Below are 16,506 nucleotides of genomic sequence, written 5' to 3'. Positions count from 1 at the left end.
ATCTGAATTGAGTGTGTCAAATAAGGGACACATCCAAAATGTGTAGTGTTTTTTTTTATTATTATGTATTAGTACTATTTTTATACCAAACAATTACAAATTACAACATGCAACAATGTGGACATACGGACATAACAGAACACGGTCAAATACAGTGCATTAATAGTACACCACTATTTAGGAATCAGAATTGCATTTTCCTAATAGAAAATTCTGGGAAGCTCAATCGACAACATTTGTGGCATAATGTTGATTACCACCATCACCAAAAAATAAAAATAAAAAGTTTTCTTTAAAAACAATCAAACAAACAAACAAAAATCGAGGCTACAGTGCGGCACTTACAATGGAAGTGAATGGGGCCAATTTTTGAAGGATTTAAAGGCAGATATGTGAAGCTTATAATTTTATAAAAGCACTTACGTTAATTCTTCTGTTTAAACTCATGTATTATTTGAGCTGTAAAGTTGTTTAATTAGTCATTTTTACCGTCATTTTAGGGTTTTAGTATTTGTTGACATTACATCGTCATGGCAACGAAGTTGTAAATTTGTAAATTTCCATTAAAACGTTGAATTTAATGTTAACCATCATCATGTACCATGGTATTTGAATGCAATTGCAAGATAATTAAAATAATACCATAGTAATACCTTGTTTTATGGTAATTGAGTTTTAATATTTTAATGTTTATGGATTGGCCCCATTCACTTCCATTGTAAGTGCCTCATTTTAACCCAGATTTTTGCTTTTTTTTTTTTTTTTTTTTTTTTTAAAGAAAAGGAGGGACGAGTTGAAATTAATTTTTGTTGTAATCAACATTATGCCACAAATGCTGTCGATTGAGCTAAACTGGTATTGAACCCAGAATATTCCTTTAAGAAAAGTATATGTTTTGGATGCCTTGGTATTCAGGAAATGTGTAGTATTAATGGTACTCCAGGAAAGGATTAAGAAACACTGCTACACTCAAGCACAAATCAGACATGTAAAAAGTACTTAAATTATACTTAAGTGAAAGTATGGATACTGAATGAAAATTTTACTCATTTAAAAGTCCAAGTATCTAGCTAGAAACATATTTGAGTGAAAGTAAAAAAGTACCACATTAAATTGTACTTAAGTATTAAAAAATTAAAAGTAACAGCAAGAATGAAAACAGATTTGATGGCGGATATTTGAAAATGTCCTTGGTGAGTGGGAGACAAAGGAGAAATTTCAGCTTGTATGAATCCTTACTAACTCCACTAAAGGAAAATAATTCACTAAGGTAGGGCCTAGTGCTGGGTATTGATACAGATTTCTTGATTTGATTCCGATTCATATGGGTGTATGACCCCTTTGCTTACATATGAATTAAATTCCCTCTCAGCTAATTCTGTGTATTATACAGGGGACCTTTTTACTAGGTACATTACGGAAATATATATTTCTTTCTAATAATATTTTATTAGTTTTTCATCATGTCACATTTTAGCTTTTTAAAACTGAACAAATCAATGTATTTAGTCAATAAATATGATACTATATTCCATATATTATATTTTGTTACATGTTTATTGTTTAACTGCATAATTTTTTACTATTCACATGTATTTGCATTGAGTTTCTAAACGCGTGCTAAAAACCGTACTGTCTCTTTAAGGAAACCCGACATTTCTGTGAATGAGCAAAAGTTAACAAGAGACACAAACGGCTTTATCTCATCTGTGCCATGCATGATTAGAATAAAATGTTTATTTTTTGTTATTTTTTATCAACAACTGACTGCAAAGAACTGAAAGAGTATTAAAAGAGACATTATTCATTAACAAATCGGTTGCGTGCATCTCGTCTTTGAACACACATTACACGGAACAACTTTTACTCTCAACATGCATTGAAAGGATCTTGCTGCTGAATACTCCACCACTATACTACACAATTAATTCACTGGTGAGTGAAATCTAAACATTTACCAGCCAGTCGCCAAATATTTAAATTTTTAGTAATATAGCACAAAATGTAGTTGCAAATGCGAGTGATTTCCTCTCATTGTAGTGGAGCAACCCAGTCTCACGAAAATTCGTACATATTTTATGAGTTGGATATTTCGTATGATTTCGTACGAGTTCGTTCATATAAATTTGTACGATTTCATCAGGTGCAAATGCCCAGATGTGTAACGCGGAAGTAAGCGCGAGTTTCGCACACGAGGCGTTAAGGACATACTTATTAATATTCTGCCCTTACCCAAACCCCTTATCTAAACCTAACTGATCAGTAGAGTGTGTAAACATGACAGGAAGCTGTTGTGTGTGTGACAGAAGCAAGTAATTGTCGCGTATTAGATGGAAATGATGTCCAGCGACTGTAGTGGCTGTAGTGAAAGTCGTATGATATCATACAAGTGCAGTCGTACAATATCACACAAATTAGCCAAATTTAGAAAAGTCATATGAATCCTGACGATTTCGCCGTTAGAGTGTGTAGCAACCAATGGATGGTTGCAGATAGAGTAAAAGATCTATCCATGGCTTTTGAGAATCAATATCGAATCAACAAAACATTAAACAAATAATAATAATTATTATAAAATTTTTTGCCCAGCCCTAGTAGGGCCACGGATGCTCTTGTTCTGGTGACTGAGCTTGAAACGTGCTCGCAGCTGAGTCATGTTAATCCATCTTCTTCTGCCAGTGATTGTTATAATTCGTCTCAGACACAGGTCAAGATGCTGTGCGTTGTGGTTATTGATGAGACGTGATGTCACTTCTCAATGACCAATGACCATGTTGTGGCCAATTACATTTTATGTTAAAGCTGACCTAATTGGCGGACTAAATAACATTTAACTTAAACTGGGGCATCAGTGCAATTCGATTGGTTTATTAGTATTAAGGTAAGACGGAAGAATATGACCTGCAAAAGTGTAACGAGTACTTTTCAAGTCTAAATAAAATTGTAAGGAGTAAAAAGTACTATTTTTCTTTGAAAATGTAATTAAGTATTCAGTTGAAATTGCACTCGAGTAAAGTACAAATCCCTAAAAATAATGCTTAAGTATAGTAATGAAGTATAATTACTCAAGTACTTTACACACCTGCACAAAATATATGCAATACACAAATGCAGTAACATGCAATCTAATGTGATAACATTGTCCAAGTACTTTTGGGGTGCACTGTACTGTTTTAATGTCTGAGAACAATAAAGGCTATTACAATAACAATGTTTTTGTGCATGCTATTAGAATAAATACAGACCTTGATTTAAACAAAACATCAGTGAGACAAGGTGAGATATGCATTGAGCTCATGTAAAACTTATGATGTTATTGAAAAAATTGCATATTTATTAGTTGTTGGGATGTTTATCCAGAATTTCCTTTTGTATATAGCCGCACATATTTTGGCCTAACATCATAAATTATTACACATCTTCTGCTTCTGATGCCTGGAGTTTTGTCTTTCAGTGTCACATATGTGTATTACATGGTTATGACAATTTGCAAAAAATTATAATATTTTATTTGAGTATTGGTACAATTTCAAATTGTTTTGCATCAGTTATGTTGGTGGTACATTCTCCCTTCTTCAGGCTGGTGTACAAATAATTCTTTTAGCAACATATTTTGGCACAGTTTATTAGAAGCTCTAATTTGCATAGTCAACACTGACATGCACTATCATGCTGATGTACTACATTCTTGTTTTCTCAAGTAGTGGTTATTTTAGTTTAGTAGTGGTTAGTTGGTGGTTTGTATTAGTTTTAAACACCTAGTTAAAAACATAAGAATTCCAACATAAGAATTTTGTGAATTTCATTATTCCAACTAAAATTTAAATAGCCCATCATCACTTCTTAAAAATATCCACAAATAGGAAGTGCTACAAACATGGGGTGTAGAGTTAAAGGGATAGTTCACCAAAAAATGAAATTCTCTCATCATTTGCTCACCTTCATGCTATCCCAGATGTGTACAGCTCTCTTTCTTCTGTAGAACACAAACAAAGATTTTAGAAGAATATCTCAGCTCTGTAGGTCCATACAAAGCAAGTGAATAGTGACCAGAACTTTGAAGCTCCAAAATGCACATTAAGGCAGCATAAAAGTAATCCATATGACTCCAGTGGTAGAATCCATGTCTTCAAAAGTGATATGATAGGTGTGGGTTAGAAATAGATCAATATTTATGCCATTTTTACTCTAAATCTCCACTTTCACTTTCAGGTGTGAAAGTGAAACTAAACAGCCGCCACATGTGACTTTCAGATGTGAATGTGAAAGTGGATATTTAAAGTAAAAAAATATTTAGAGGTATTTTCCGCTTTGTGTTTCACAATTTACTACTTTATTTAAATCATTGCTGAAAAGTTGTGGAAATGGCTTTTTATTTTTTACTTTAAATTATATTTCACCAAAAAGTATTATTCATAAATCCTTGTCAATAAACAGTGTCTTGTATTTTGTTCTTTCACTTTCTACCAACTTTCACGGTACATTATGAAATAGTTTAAACATGATTCATTTTACAGGCTGTTTATATATTTTACTTTATTAATACCATATACGAAAAGTGCGTTTGTTCACTTTGACTCGTCCGTTCGTGATACTGAACTCATAATGCCGTCTCATCTCACGCCGCTTCTGTCACGCCTTTTGTCCGCAGCAAGCTACCGTACTTTTAGGAACTACCACCAACAAAAAGGGGAGTCCGATACAAAATATGACATATTATGACTATTTATTTCATCCACAACATATCCCATCCACGCATATTCTTTATATAAGAACAAATCACCATTTAAAAAGCATATTATGTCATAATAAATTTAAAATATCGAGACACGTAGTTAATATCCTCTCATCCACCCTCCAGCTGATGCAGTGGTGCAGTCGGTGAAAGGCAATGGCAGAAGTGTAGAGGGAGAGAGAGGAGCCCCGAGTCTGTGACAGCTTCACCTGAACCCCATACCTGTGACACAGTGACCCGACGACACCCCAGCAACACCCAACACACCCGAGCCGCCTGACCGGCCTGGACCCGCAGCGTAGCATTGCTTTCTCAATCTCAGGTGTGTGTGTGTTTGTGTGAGTGAGTGAGTGAGTGAGTGAGTGTGTGTGTGTGTGTGTGTGTGTGAGTGAGTGAGTGAGTGTGTATGTGTGTGTGTGTGTGTGTGTGTGTGTAAGTGAGTGTGAGTGATCTCCGGTGATGTTAGCACAGACGTTAGCTCGTGTTTCTCCTCCACAACACTTTATTTAAGTAATAAACACACGCTCATTTCGTATAAACGCTTGTTTACATATTTAGCTGTTATTCAATCACATGTGCTGATAATAGCCTGAAGAGTTATGTTGTGATCAAATCATGTCATTGAAACTGTGTAACTAGGCCTCTGCAGTTTGGTCTTGACTCTAAACATTTGTAATTGCGGATTTAGGCTATTGTAGGTGTAAAATCATTTGATGAGACTGAAAGAGCTTATTTTCGACATGTTTATGGATATATTTGTATAGATCAGGTGTTATTCATGTTTTAATGTGGCTTGACAGATATTTGAGATGTTGACACTGAGATTATGAAGCTCTCATGTAGACTTTATTATCACTTGATCTAGACTATTATGACAATCTGTTGCTGTAGTAATTCATTTCTCTTTAATTCTGTTGCTTTTAATATGGGTTTTTCAATAGCCGATACCAGTGCTGATTTCTAGAGAGTAGGTTGGCTGCAATAATGTAGAGGTACAATACAATTTAACTTAGCAAAATGGCTGAAAACAAACATTGAACACCATATGTATTCAAAATATTTTCTTAAAGCTATTTGAAATCACCAAATATCATTGTAATCCACTGATAAAGATGTTGGTAGATTGACTTGGACATTTCTGTTAACCAGCCAATCAGGCATTGTTATTAGCGGATGGTGATACTCTAAAAATATGCACACACACACACACACACACACACACTCACTGAGCACTTTATTAGTAACACTATGGTCCTAATAAAGTGCCCGATGAAAAAAGAAATTTACATTTTGTTTTATTAAAAAATGTTACCAAGAACGGTTTCAAAATAAATGTATTTTCTTCATTGCATTTCATTACAGTTGTCAATGCATTAATGACGCAGTTGTAACTGCGAGATTTGCTGAGACGTTCCAAGGGAAAGTACAGTATGATTCAGCATTGCTGATGGCAGCAAATGTGCAAATCAATTTGCAGTTTTCGAGAAGTATTTGTAATAGTCAATTAGTTGGTGCAGAATGAGTACTCGATTAGTCGATTACTCGTGCACATCCCTATACACAGTTTTACTGAGCAACAACTGGGCGGCGTCATAATGATTTTAATTTCCTGTTTTCGGTTTCTGGCTTTGAGACGCAATGTAAAACTAACCGAAATGAGCGATTCATGCTGAGTACAACAACCATTTAAGTGTTATTTGGAGTAAAAATGAATTTCACACTCAACTTGTGCAGTTGTTGGCTGTAATAACAACTCAAAGTAGTCAATGATATCAACGTAACTAACCTCGGACCATCGCTTCATGTCATCTACTCAGGTGAGGCACTGTCAAAATGAAAAAATGGTCATCTGGACTCTGTGAAGTATCGGTGCTATAGAGCCACATGCTTTTGGACAACTTCTACAAATGTAATCCTTTACCTGCTAAGAATAAATGCTGATGTGGGTGAAAACACTGGAGACCAGAAATTGAAAACAGGCGAACCGTTGAACACTTCTGCGTTCAGGAAAAAGGTGGATAAAATCAATATTAGAAGTCGTTTCCTGTAGCCTAATCACAAACAAGTTGGAAAAGTCATGTAAAAATAATGGAAATTCATTGGTCAAAAGCTGTGGGCACCTTGTATTGAATTCATTGTCACCTGTTTTTTTCATATCATTCCCCTCCAGTTGAAACCGAAGCTACACCATGTCCTTAAAACCGCGGGTGGTGGATTTCGACGAGACGTGGAACAAGCTCCTTACGACAATCAGGGCTGTTGTGATGCTCGATTACGTGGAGAGAGCAACATGGAACGACCGCTTCTCGTATCCTGCACGAGATGAATCAAGCTCAAATAGACACAGATATGTCCTGATTTAGAGGAACCGCTTCCTCTTTCTCCCTTCCTTTTTAAGATTCTTGTGATCATAATTTAATTTGTCTATTTTAAGAGGGCACATAGTCTTATTTGTTTTAAATGGTTCTTTGCCTATTTCATATAATGCGCTACCTAGTTTTATTAGCGCTTTGAGTGTAGTAGTATCAGTATCATTCATTAATTGACCTCTATAAAGGAAGAAGTTTCCGGCTTGTATCATGCACTGCATTGATGTGAATTATTTGTGGTATTGGCTAAGGCAAGCCTCACTGTTTCTATTTCATACTTAATGGGTAGGAATTTGCCCAAACCCACCAGAACATGTATTAACCTAATTGTCATTGTTTTTCTTGCTGGTTCTCCTCGTGTCATATCCTACGCCAAAATCTCCTTAACAAGGACTTCAGTGACATATATGCACTGTGTGTTGCATATCCAGAGCCCTTAGGTGAAAGACTGTACACTGAGACAAAGGTGTTCCTGGAAAATCACGTCAGGCAGTTGTTCAAGGTAAGCATGGAAGATGCTGTTGGCTTAAGCTGGCATTGTATTGATTCAGTATCTGATTGTGGAGGTTTTTATATGGACATTGTACTGTGTCTCTTACAGAGAGTGCTGGAATCCGAGGAGAAGGTTTTAGTGATGTATCACAGATATTGGGAGGAATACAGCAAAGGTGCTGAATATATGGATTGCTTATACAGGTAAGTTCAGCTGGGATTTGTACATTCTTTTGAAGTACTTGAATTGTGAAAGCTTATTGGAGTGACTTTTCAGAATTTCTGCTTGATTAATGATGTTCATTTTTAATGCTTGTGCCTGTTGGTGTGGGCCCTCGATGGGGAATTCTTATTTGCTAATTGCCTTACTTGGCTAATTGGTTCTTAGTCTTTAACCCTTACCGTTTAATGGCCATTATAAATCTGGCCTAAAAACACTGACCTTTAAACTTTGAAAGTAATCATTTACATTGACCTTGGGGGTATGTTCTGGAAGGAATTGTGGGTAGGGATGCACTGATACCATTCTTCTTTCCCTCCCAAGTGTCCCCCCCCCCCAAAATTAGTTAGAATATCTATGACTGTGTGGAAGTGATTGGGGGTACTCTTTTATGTGTAAAGAAACACAAACCTCTAACTACTAGGGCTGCAACTAACGATTATTTTGATTATCGATTAATCTAACAATTATTAGAATGATTATTCGACTATTCGGCGATTATTGCAAAGATTAATCATTAGCTCTTAACCGATTATTCAGCTTGTGCCTGACTTAAAAGGTTATATTAAATGTGCTTACTAACAATAAAGTGGACCAAATCATCTTTTAAAAATACCTCTAAATGACATTCACTGAATTAAAGGGGAAAAAAAAACTTTTTATTAAGTTGAATTCAGTAAAGAAATTCACTGCAAAAAATCCTATTATCAAGTGTTTTTGTCTGTTTTCCATTTAAATTTGTCTAAAAATCCTTAAAACAAGATACATTTACTTGAGAAGCAACATATAAGATATTAATTGCTTTAAGAGAATGTATCTTAAATATAAATGTATTTTGTATATACAGTTGTGCTCAAAAGTTTGCATACCCTTGGAGAATTGGTAATATATGTACCATTTTTAAAGAAAACATGAGTGAGCAGGCAAAACACATTTCTATTACTTTTTATGGGATTCATATTCAACTGTAGGTTATAACAGAATGGCACAATCATAAAACAAAACATGGCAACAAAGAAAAAAATGAAATGACCCCTGTTCAAAAGTCTACATACCCTTAGTTCTTAATATTGTGTATTGCCCCCTTTAGCATCAATGACAGCGTGCAGTCTTTTGTAATAGTTGTCTATGAGGCCCCAAATTTTTGCAGGTGTTATAGCTGCCCATTCGTCATGGCAAAATGCCTCCAGGTCATGCAAAGTCTTTGGTAGTCTTGCATGAACCGCACGTTTGAGATCTCCCCAGAGTGGCTCGATGATATTAAGGTCAGGAGACTGTGATGGCCACTCCAGAACCTTCACCTTTTTCTGCTGTAACCACTGGAGGGTCAACTTGGTCTTGTGCTTAGGGTCATTGTTGTGATAGCAAGTCCAAGAGCATCCCATGCGCAGCTTTCATGCAGAAGAATGCAAATTGTCTGCGAATATTTTCTGATAACATGCTGCATTCATCTTGCCATCAATTTTCACAAGATTCCCTGTGCCTTTAGAGCTCACACACCCCCAAAACATCAGTGAGCCACCACCATGCTTCACAGTGGGGATGGTATTCTTTTCACTATAGGCCTTTTTGACCCCTCTCCAAACAAAGCGCTTCTGGTTGTGACCTTAAAGCTCTATTTTGTTCTCGTCACTCCAAATTACAGTGTGCCAGAAGCTGTGAGGCGTGTCAAGGTGTTGTCGGGCATATTGTAACCGGGCTTTGTTGTGGCATTGGCACAGTAAAGGCTTCTTTCTGGCAACTCGACCATGCAGCTCATTTTTGTTCAAGAATCGTCGTATTGTGCTCCTTGAAACAACCACAACGTCTTTTTCCAGAGCAGCCTGTATTTTTCCTGAGGTTACCTGTGGGTTTTTCTTTGTATCCCGAACAAATCTTCTGGCAGTTGTGGCTGAAATCTTTCTTGGTCTACATGACCTTGTCTTGGTATCAAGAGATCCCCGAATTTTCCACTTCTTAAGTGATTGAACAGTACTGACTGGCATTTTCAAGGCTTTGGATATATTTTTATATCCTTTTCCTTCTTTATAAAGTTCGATTACCTTGTTACGCAGGTCTTTTGATAGTTCTTTTCTGCTCCACATGGCTCAGTATCTAGCCTGCTCAGTGCATCCACGTGAGAGCTAACAAACACATTGACTATTTATACACAGACACTAATTTCAATTTAAAATGCCACAGGTGTGGGAAATTAACCTTTAATTGCCATTTTAACTTGTGAGTGTCACCTTGTGTGTCTGTAACAAGGCCAAACTTTCAAGGGTATGTAAACTTTTGATCAGGGCCATTTGGGTGATTTCTGTTATCATTATGATTTAAAAAGGAGCCAAACAACTATGTGATAATAAATGGCTTCATATGATCACTGTCCTTAAATAAAAGCATGATCAGTCATATTTTCAAAATCAATGCCACAATTTCACAATTTCTGCCAGGGTATGCAAACTTTCGAGCACAACTGTAAGTGTGTTTTTTCACTTGGTTATACTTCTGCGAGTGCTGTAAAGACAAAATATACTTATATTCAAGATTTATTCTCTAAAAGCAAGTCTAAATATTTCATATGCTGCTTCTCAGGTGAATGCATCTTTTTTTAAAGGATTTTTAGACATTTTTAAATATTTGTATTTTTAATATTATATTCCACATTCTCAGATAACAATTTTTTTATTCTGCAGTATAGCTGCTAAAGAAAATGTAAGTTGTTTTAAATGAGTTTTAGATATTTATATTGGAAAACAAGCCAAAACAAAAACAAATCAAAAACATATTTTGTTGCAGTGTATAATGGGGTGAAGACTACCCTCTCTCACCTTTCTGTTCACTTCAATCCATCTTTAACACGAAAAAAAAAAATCTCTCTTATTAATAAAGCTGCGTATTGGCAATTTTCTTCACGATAAGAAATGCACAGTGACATATATTATGACTCAATAAGTCGCGAGTCATTACGTTATAATCTAGCTGCATTAAGCGTGCGTGCTCGAGGGATGAGCGTCGACGTGACAGAGGGTGCCTCAGCCGAGTGCAGTTTCAATCTCTCCCCTTAGATCGGGACACTTCGCGCAACTCATAGAAGAGGCACTGACCGCACAGAGAAATGCCAGTTTCAGAGTTTGTAGTTATTTACATGATCTGCTTCCGTATTATTTGAACTTTAATAAAGCTATAACGCATTATATATAACTGCATTTAAGATGTAATGGCGGGGTGTTTCCTTTAAAGAACTACGGCTCCGCTTATTCTACAACAAGAGTGCTTCTGTATTTACTTATTTGGTATTTTTGTATAATTCCCTCATACTTTGCAATCTACATCACCTGAAGCTGTTTGGAAAGTTTAGAGTGCATCTGGACTGTGAGCTGTGTAATTCTTCCTCTCCTCAGTCAGGCGCGAGCTGCAGTGCTGCTCTCGCGCATCATCGTTACAGTTTAATATGATCTCATATTACGTTAAATAAGATCAAACGACTATTCGACAATGGAAATTTTTGATGACAATTTTTTTTATTGTTGACGTTGTCGATAACATCGACTAATCATTTCAGTCCTACTAATTACACATTATTTATTTATAAAACATATATAAAAGGGGGCCTGGGTAGCTCAGCAAGTAAAGATGCTGACTACCACACCTGGAGTCACAAGTTCAAATCCAGGGCATGCTGAGTGACTCCAGTCAGGCTTCCTAAGCAACCAATTGGCCTGGTTGCAAGGGTGGGTAGAGTCAAGTTGGGGTAACCTCCTCGTTGTCGCTGTAATGTGGTTCGCTCTCGGTGGGGCACGTGGCGAGTTGTGCATGGATGCCGCAGAGAATAGCGTGAAGCCTCCACACGCGCTAGGTCTCCGTGGTAACGCACTCAACAAGCCACGTGATAAGATTAACAGTAATTCCAGTGAAGGTTTTCAGTAGAAAAAAAACCCAGTTATCTTTGCACATTTATTTTTAAGTTTGTATTTGGACTTATTTTTTTGGTTGTTGTTCACTTTACTTGTAATAGGATATCAGTCCACCTTTTAATCACACAGTTATTTTTTTGGAACCCAGTTAACTTAAATATTTTTGTAAGTTGTTGTAAAGCAGAAGTATGTAACTTTTTTTGGTTTTAAAATACTTTATCCTATCCATCTTAATATGCAGAGTCCACTGTAAGTAAGCCATTCATAGGTAAATTTTCTTAAACTATTTAAAAAAAACTGTCTCTGTGGCCCTATGAAAATCCGCACGTGCTATGAATGTGTCAACAGCAGCACTCATTCAGTGAAGCGTGCTGCGCATGCAGACTGTATATTTATGAAACAATTATTTTGTGATTCACAAAACTATTGTATGTCTTCAAGAAATGTTAAATAAAATGCACGAGTCATATGGATGATTTTTATGTTTTTTTAATGGTTCATATTTTGGTAACAACCATTATTAACACGCATTATCTGAATTGGATTGGGCTTGTCAGACCGAAATCAATCCAGGTATTGGATCGGTGCATCCCTAATTGTTGGGCCTCTCTACTTGTGATTTCCAAGAAATTAATTTGATTGGCACTCCATTAACAAAAACACAGGGGCGAATTCACTAAACAGTTGCGCCACTTTTATGTGTGGTATTTCAGCGCAAAAACCTGCATCTTATTCACAAAAGCCTAGTGTACATTACACGAGTCAACCTCGTCTCCTTTGATGTTTTGAGTCGGCAACTGGTCTGCGACAAGAAGTGTCGGATCTTACGACGAACAGAGTTGTTGTGTGTGCACTCCTGCGACATGCCGAGACTAGTCCCAGATGCTGCGACAGTTTTCAAAACCGATTGATATCTAGGCATCTTGTCTTCAGGTGTGCGCACTGTCCCGATGAGCGAGACCGACAATGAGCCACAGTAAATGAAATCTAGAGAGAGCGCAAGAGGAGGGCAAGTTATTAGGAAGCAGAAGACAAAAAAAAAGTTTTTTTTTTTGAAGACCCCCCCTGTCTTTGTTATTTCAGCTGTTTTATTTAACATTTTCCTGTTGCAAATAGCAAAATGGGCGCGGACACATTCTTTCATATTTGTTGAAAAAGGAGAGCAAGGTATTGGGTAGCAGGAGACAAAAATAATTAGAAAATAAAATATAAAATCATCCACATCTCCCTACTTACTGTTTTTTATATTTTCAGCTGTTATTTTATTCCTTTGCAAATCGTGCCAATAAGTGCGAAAACGGCCGTTCTCTCATGTTTGTTGACATGTTATCTAGAATAAATTGAGCGAGTTTGTGGATGAATTTCGTTATCTTCATTTTAAGATGCATCCGTTTGAAACAGGATGACGCTAAAGGTAGCTGTAATGGCAGTTTTTCGCCGGTTATGTGCGGATTTAAAGGGAAATAAGCATACGATGTGAAAATTTAAAAAAGCAAATGTATGAACATGTACAATAGGGACACAGATATGCGTAGCACGCACATTAGAAGCACAGTTACAGGTACTGCACTAAAATAACTCATAATTCTGCTCTAAACATCATGTTTGCGAATAATTAATAGAAACTGTTCGCCGGTTTGTAGCATTTTGCTTTCTCGTCTTTTACTTTTTTGCGCTGTATTTTCATTTAGTAAAACACAGATGTAATGTTTGAGGTATGTCCTCATGAAATCAGAGACCCTCTCCACGAAATCTGAACACAAGTGGTCAAAATAAACGGTCAGGTGTAATGGTGATGTCTCGCGTGTTTTGATCGGATCACCCAAAAACGCATCTTAATACCAGGTGTACACATAGCCTCAGTCGTTGATGAATGGACTGTGAGTCGTAGGGCGCCGACTGCAAGTCGTGTAGTGTACGCTTGGCTTAACCATGGTGCTTTTACCAGGCACAATTCATTCTTAGTGAATTCCACCCAAAATCACATGTCTTCTTACAAAAAATGAGACAAAAATGAATAGAGAGAACAGACAGGCCATATCTTATTTCCTCAAGGTTACATGGCACCCAGACCAATCTGGAATGCAGGGCCTGCAAAGAGAATTGGGAAGAACATAGAGAAAACAATACACTCATACAGAACAGAATTCTATAGAGCATACACTTATAATTAAATCAACATATAATGTAGAGAGTGATAAATGGTAATTATTTTAATATGGTAGGAATGGTTGTGCATTTGCTAATTAACTGAAGAGGAAAATATGGAGCTTTTTAGAAAGGATTTGTTATGATGTCATCAACTTTTGATTTGTTTTTTCCTTTTATCTGAAGTCAGCGTTACTGATCTGAAAGATTCCGTTTCATGTGTTGCATTCAGTGCACTGATTATTGTTTCTCTGGCACACAAATCTCAGCCTCGCCAAGTGCTGTTGTCAGTTTCTGCTTGAGTTCATCATGCTGGACTGAATCCCATCACTGTCCTGCTGATCCCGGTCAGCTGTGAAAACAAGCAGCTACTGAACTGATGCTGCGGCTTTAATGTGCATCAACATATGCTTGCATTTATCTACAATAATAGCAACTGTGCTTGTTTTTGTGATTTTACATATTGCAGGTACCTTAACACACAGTTTATTAAGAAGAACAAGTTGACTGAAGCAGACCTGCAGTATGGTTATGGAGGAGTGGATATGAATGAGCCGTTAATGGAGATCGGAGAGGTATGCACAGTTACCCAACCAGATGCAACACATTTCATTTTATGGATTTCAATAGGCTGTTAAATTCATCTTTTTGATGTGGTTGGTTTGGATTTTGGCTGTAATTGTGTTTTCTTCCTTGCTATTTATGCACTTTTAATAATTAAGTATTCATAAGGACTTCTTGTGTTGTGCTCTTAGCTTGCACTTGACATGTGGCGGAAGTTAATGATTGAGCCTCTTCAACCCATGCTCATTGGAATGCTTCTGAAAGAGATCAAAAAGTAGGTGAAAGTCTTTAACCTGATATTATGTTGACGCAATAATAAATCCATGAGGGTGTGTTTTAGTTATTTTACACATATTAAGTTGCACGACAAGAAACCCCATTTAACCATGGTAAAATCACTATAACGCATGGTCTAACTGTTTTATCTAATATCTCGGTCTATGAATGGACTAAAAGCTCAATTCTCAATTTCTGCTGGACTCCTAATTTTTTTCTGGACATCTGAGAAATAATTTCGGATTATTTATCTAAGCAAGCTCACAGACAAGTAAAAAAATGGCCCATTTTAAAGAAAACAACCTAAGGTTAGAGTTGATATAGAGTTTGTGGCTATTTGGGACTTACAGAAGCAGTAATAAGTGCAGACATGAGACATTTGTTTTTGTTACCTTACAAAGATCATATTTCACTTTGTGATTCTTTTGATAATCATTCAAACTGTGGTGTTAGGGCAAAGAAAATAAACTATACACATTCCTGAGAATGAGAGCTTTCATTTGATATATGACTTGCCTATTTAAGTGCTATGTGAAATACGTTTATATTCATATTCATATTTCTACATCATCACCTCTAGGTGGCGCTCATTTGTGACGCAACGTTTTTAAAGGAATATTCCGGGTTTAATACAAGTTAAGGTCAATTGACAGCATTTGTGTCGCATGTTGATTACCACAAAAATTTATTTAGACTCATCCCTCCTTTTTTTTTATAAAAAGCAAAAATGGAGGTTACAGTGAGGCACTTACAATGGAAGTGAATGGGGGAATTTTTTGGAGGGTTTAAAGGCAGAAATGTGAAACTTATAATTTTATAAAAGCACTTACATTCTTCTGTTAAAACCCATATATTATTTGAGCTTTAAAGTTGTTTAAATCATAATTTTTACAGTAGTTTTGGGGTTTTAAGATATTATATTGTCATGGTAATGAAGTTGTAAAATTGGCTATAACTTTACACAGAAAAGGTTAGTAAGCAATTTTATCACACTAAAATCATGATTACATGCATATTGTTTATATCTTGTGACTATACTTTTGAAATAGTGCAACTTTTAACATTTGTGGATTGGCCCCATTCACTTCCAAGTGCCTCGCTGTAACCCAGTTTTTAGCATTTTTAAAAAAAAGAAAAGTAGGGGCAAGACAAAATTAATTTCCATGGCTCTGGCCACGGAACCACCGGCGGGTCCATAGAGCACAGTTTCCTAATAAGAAATGTTGGTGCCGGCCAATGTGTCCGGGAATTATAAAGCTTACCGGACAAATTTGAAAAATTCCGATCATATCACTTCGGTGTTTATACAGGGTTCGTACAAGGTGCTTGAAGTACTTGAATTTGGCTTTTTCTAATTAAAGTCCTGGAAAACCCTTGAAAATAGCCATCTGTGTGCTGTATGCTTATTCACAACCGCTTAAATAAAAATAAATAAAAAAATACCGGATGATTTTCATGTCTGTCGGTCTGCTAACGGTTCAAAAACATACTGTACATTCTTCTGCTGGTGCAGACGAAACACTGTACTAACACACTGCGACAGTGTTTTGAGACGCGCTATTCAGTTTCGTGTGCAGCAAGAAACGCGACCAGTAGAGTCAAACTGACGAACAAATGACTCTTATGAGCCGATTCTTTTTAAACATATGGGCAGAGGTCCAGACCACTGCTGAAGCAGCGCACAGATGGCGCTGTCACGTGAGACCTGTTACTTTTGGCAGCACCAAAAGTCATGAAAAAGCTTTCTAATAGCAAAAACATTTTATTAAAACAAAAGGTATCATTCTATAACCTAACCTTTAA

General features: G+C 36.5%; 2 protein-coding genes across 5 annotated transcripts in view; one reads left to right on the top strand and one right to left on the bottom strand.

Moving 5' to 3' along the window:
- Nucleotides 1-3,958, bottom strand: part of LOC127431963 (zinc finger protein 271-like) — a 30,147-nt gene extending 26,189 nt beyond the window's left edge. Inside the window, exon 1 of the mRNA XM_051682654.1 lies at nucleotides 3,940-3,958. The gene's annotated coding sequence lies outside the window, so the exon portion shown is untranslated. The remainder of the gene's footprint in view (nucleotides 1-3,939) is intronic.
- Nucleotides 3,959-4,883: 925 nt separating this feature from the next.
- The window catches only part of LOC127431964 (cullin-2-like), a 31,887-nt gene continuing 20,264 nt past the window's right edge, over nucleotides 4,884-16,506 (top strand). For 2 of the 4 annotated variants that reach the window (XM_051682659.1, XM_051682655.1), the window contains exons 1-6: nucleotides 4,884-5,057; nucleotides 6,906-7,043; nucleotides 7,504-7,606; nucleotides 7,706-7,800; nucleotides 14,333-14,438; nucleotides 14,619-14,701. In XM_051682659.1, the coding sequence (XP_051538619.1) occupies nucleotides 6,925-7,043; nucleotides 7,504-7,606; nucleotides 7,706-7,800; nucleotides 14,333-14,438; nucleotides 14,619-14,701 (506 nt within the window). In that variant the 5' untranslated portion in view covers nucleotides 4,884-5,057; nucleotides 6,906-6,924. Of the gene's footprint in view, nucleotides 5,058-5,165; nucleotides 5,246-6,552; nucleotides 6,750-6,905; nucleotides 7,044-7,503; nucleotides 7,607-7,705; nucleotides 7,801-14,332; nucleotides 14,439-14,618; nucleotides 14,702-16,506 lie in introns of those variants that run through there. The other 2 variants (XM_051682657.1, XM_051682658.1) reach the window with 2 other exon arrangements.

The sequence above is a fragment of the Myxocyprinus asiaticus genome, chromosome 41 (genome assembly GCF_019703515.2).
Source record: "Myxocyprinus asiaticus isolate MX2 ecotype Aquarium Trade chromosome 41, UBuf_Myxa_2, whole genome shotgun sequence".
NCBI classification, from domain to species: domain Eukaryota; kingdom Metazoa; phylum Chordata; class Actinopteri; order Cypriniformes; family Catostomidae; genus Myxocyprinus; species Myxocyprinus asiaticus.
This window is presented reverse-complemented; position numbering and strand designations above follow the sequence as displayed.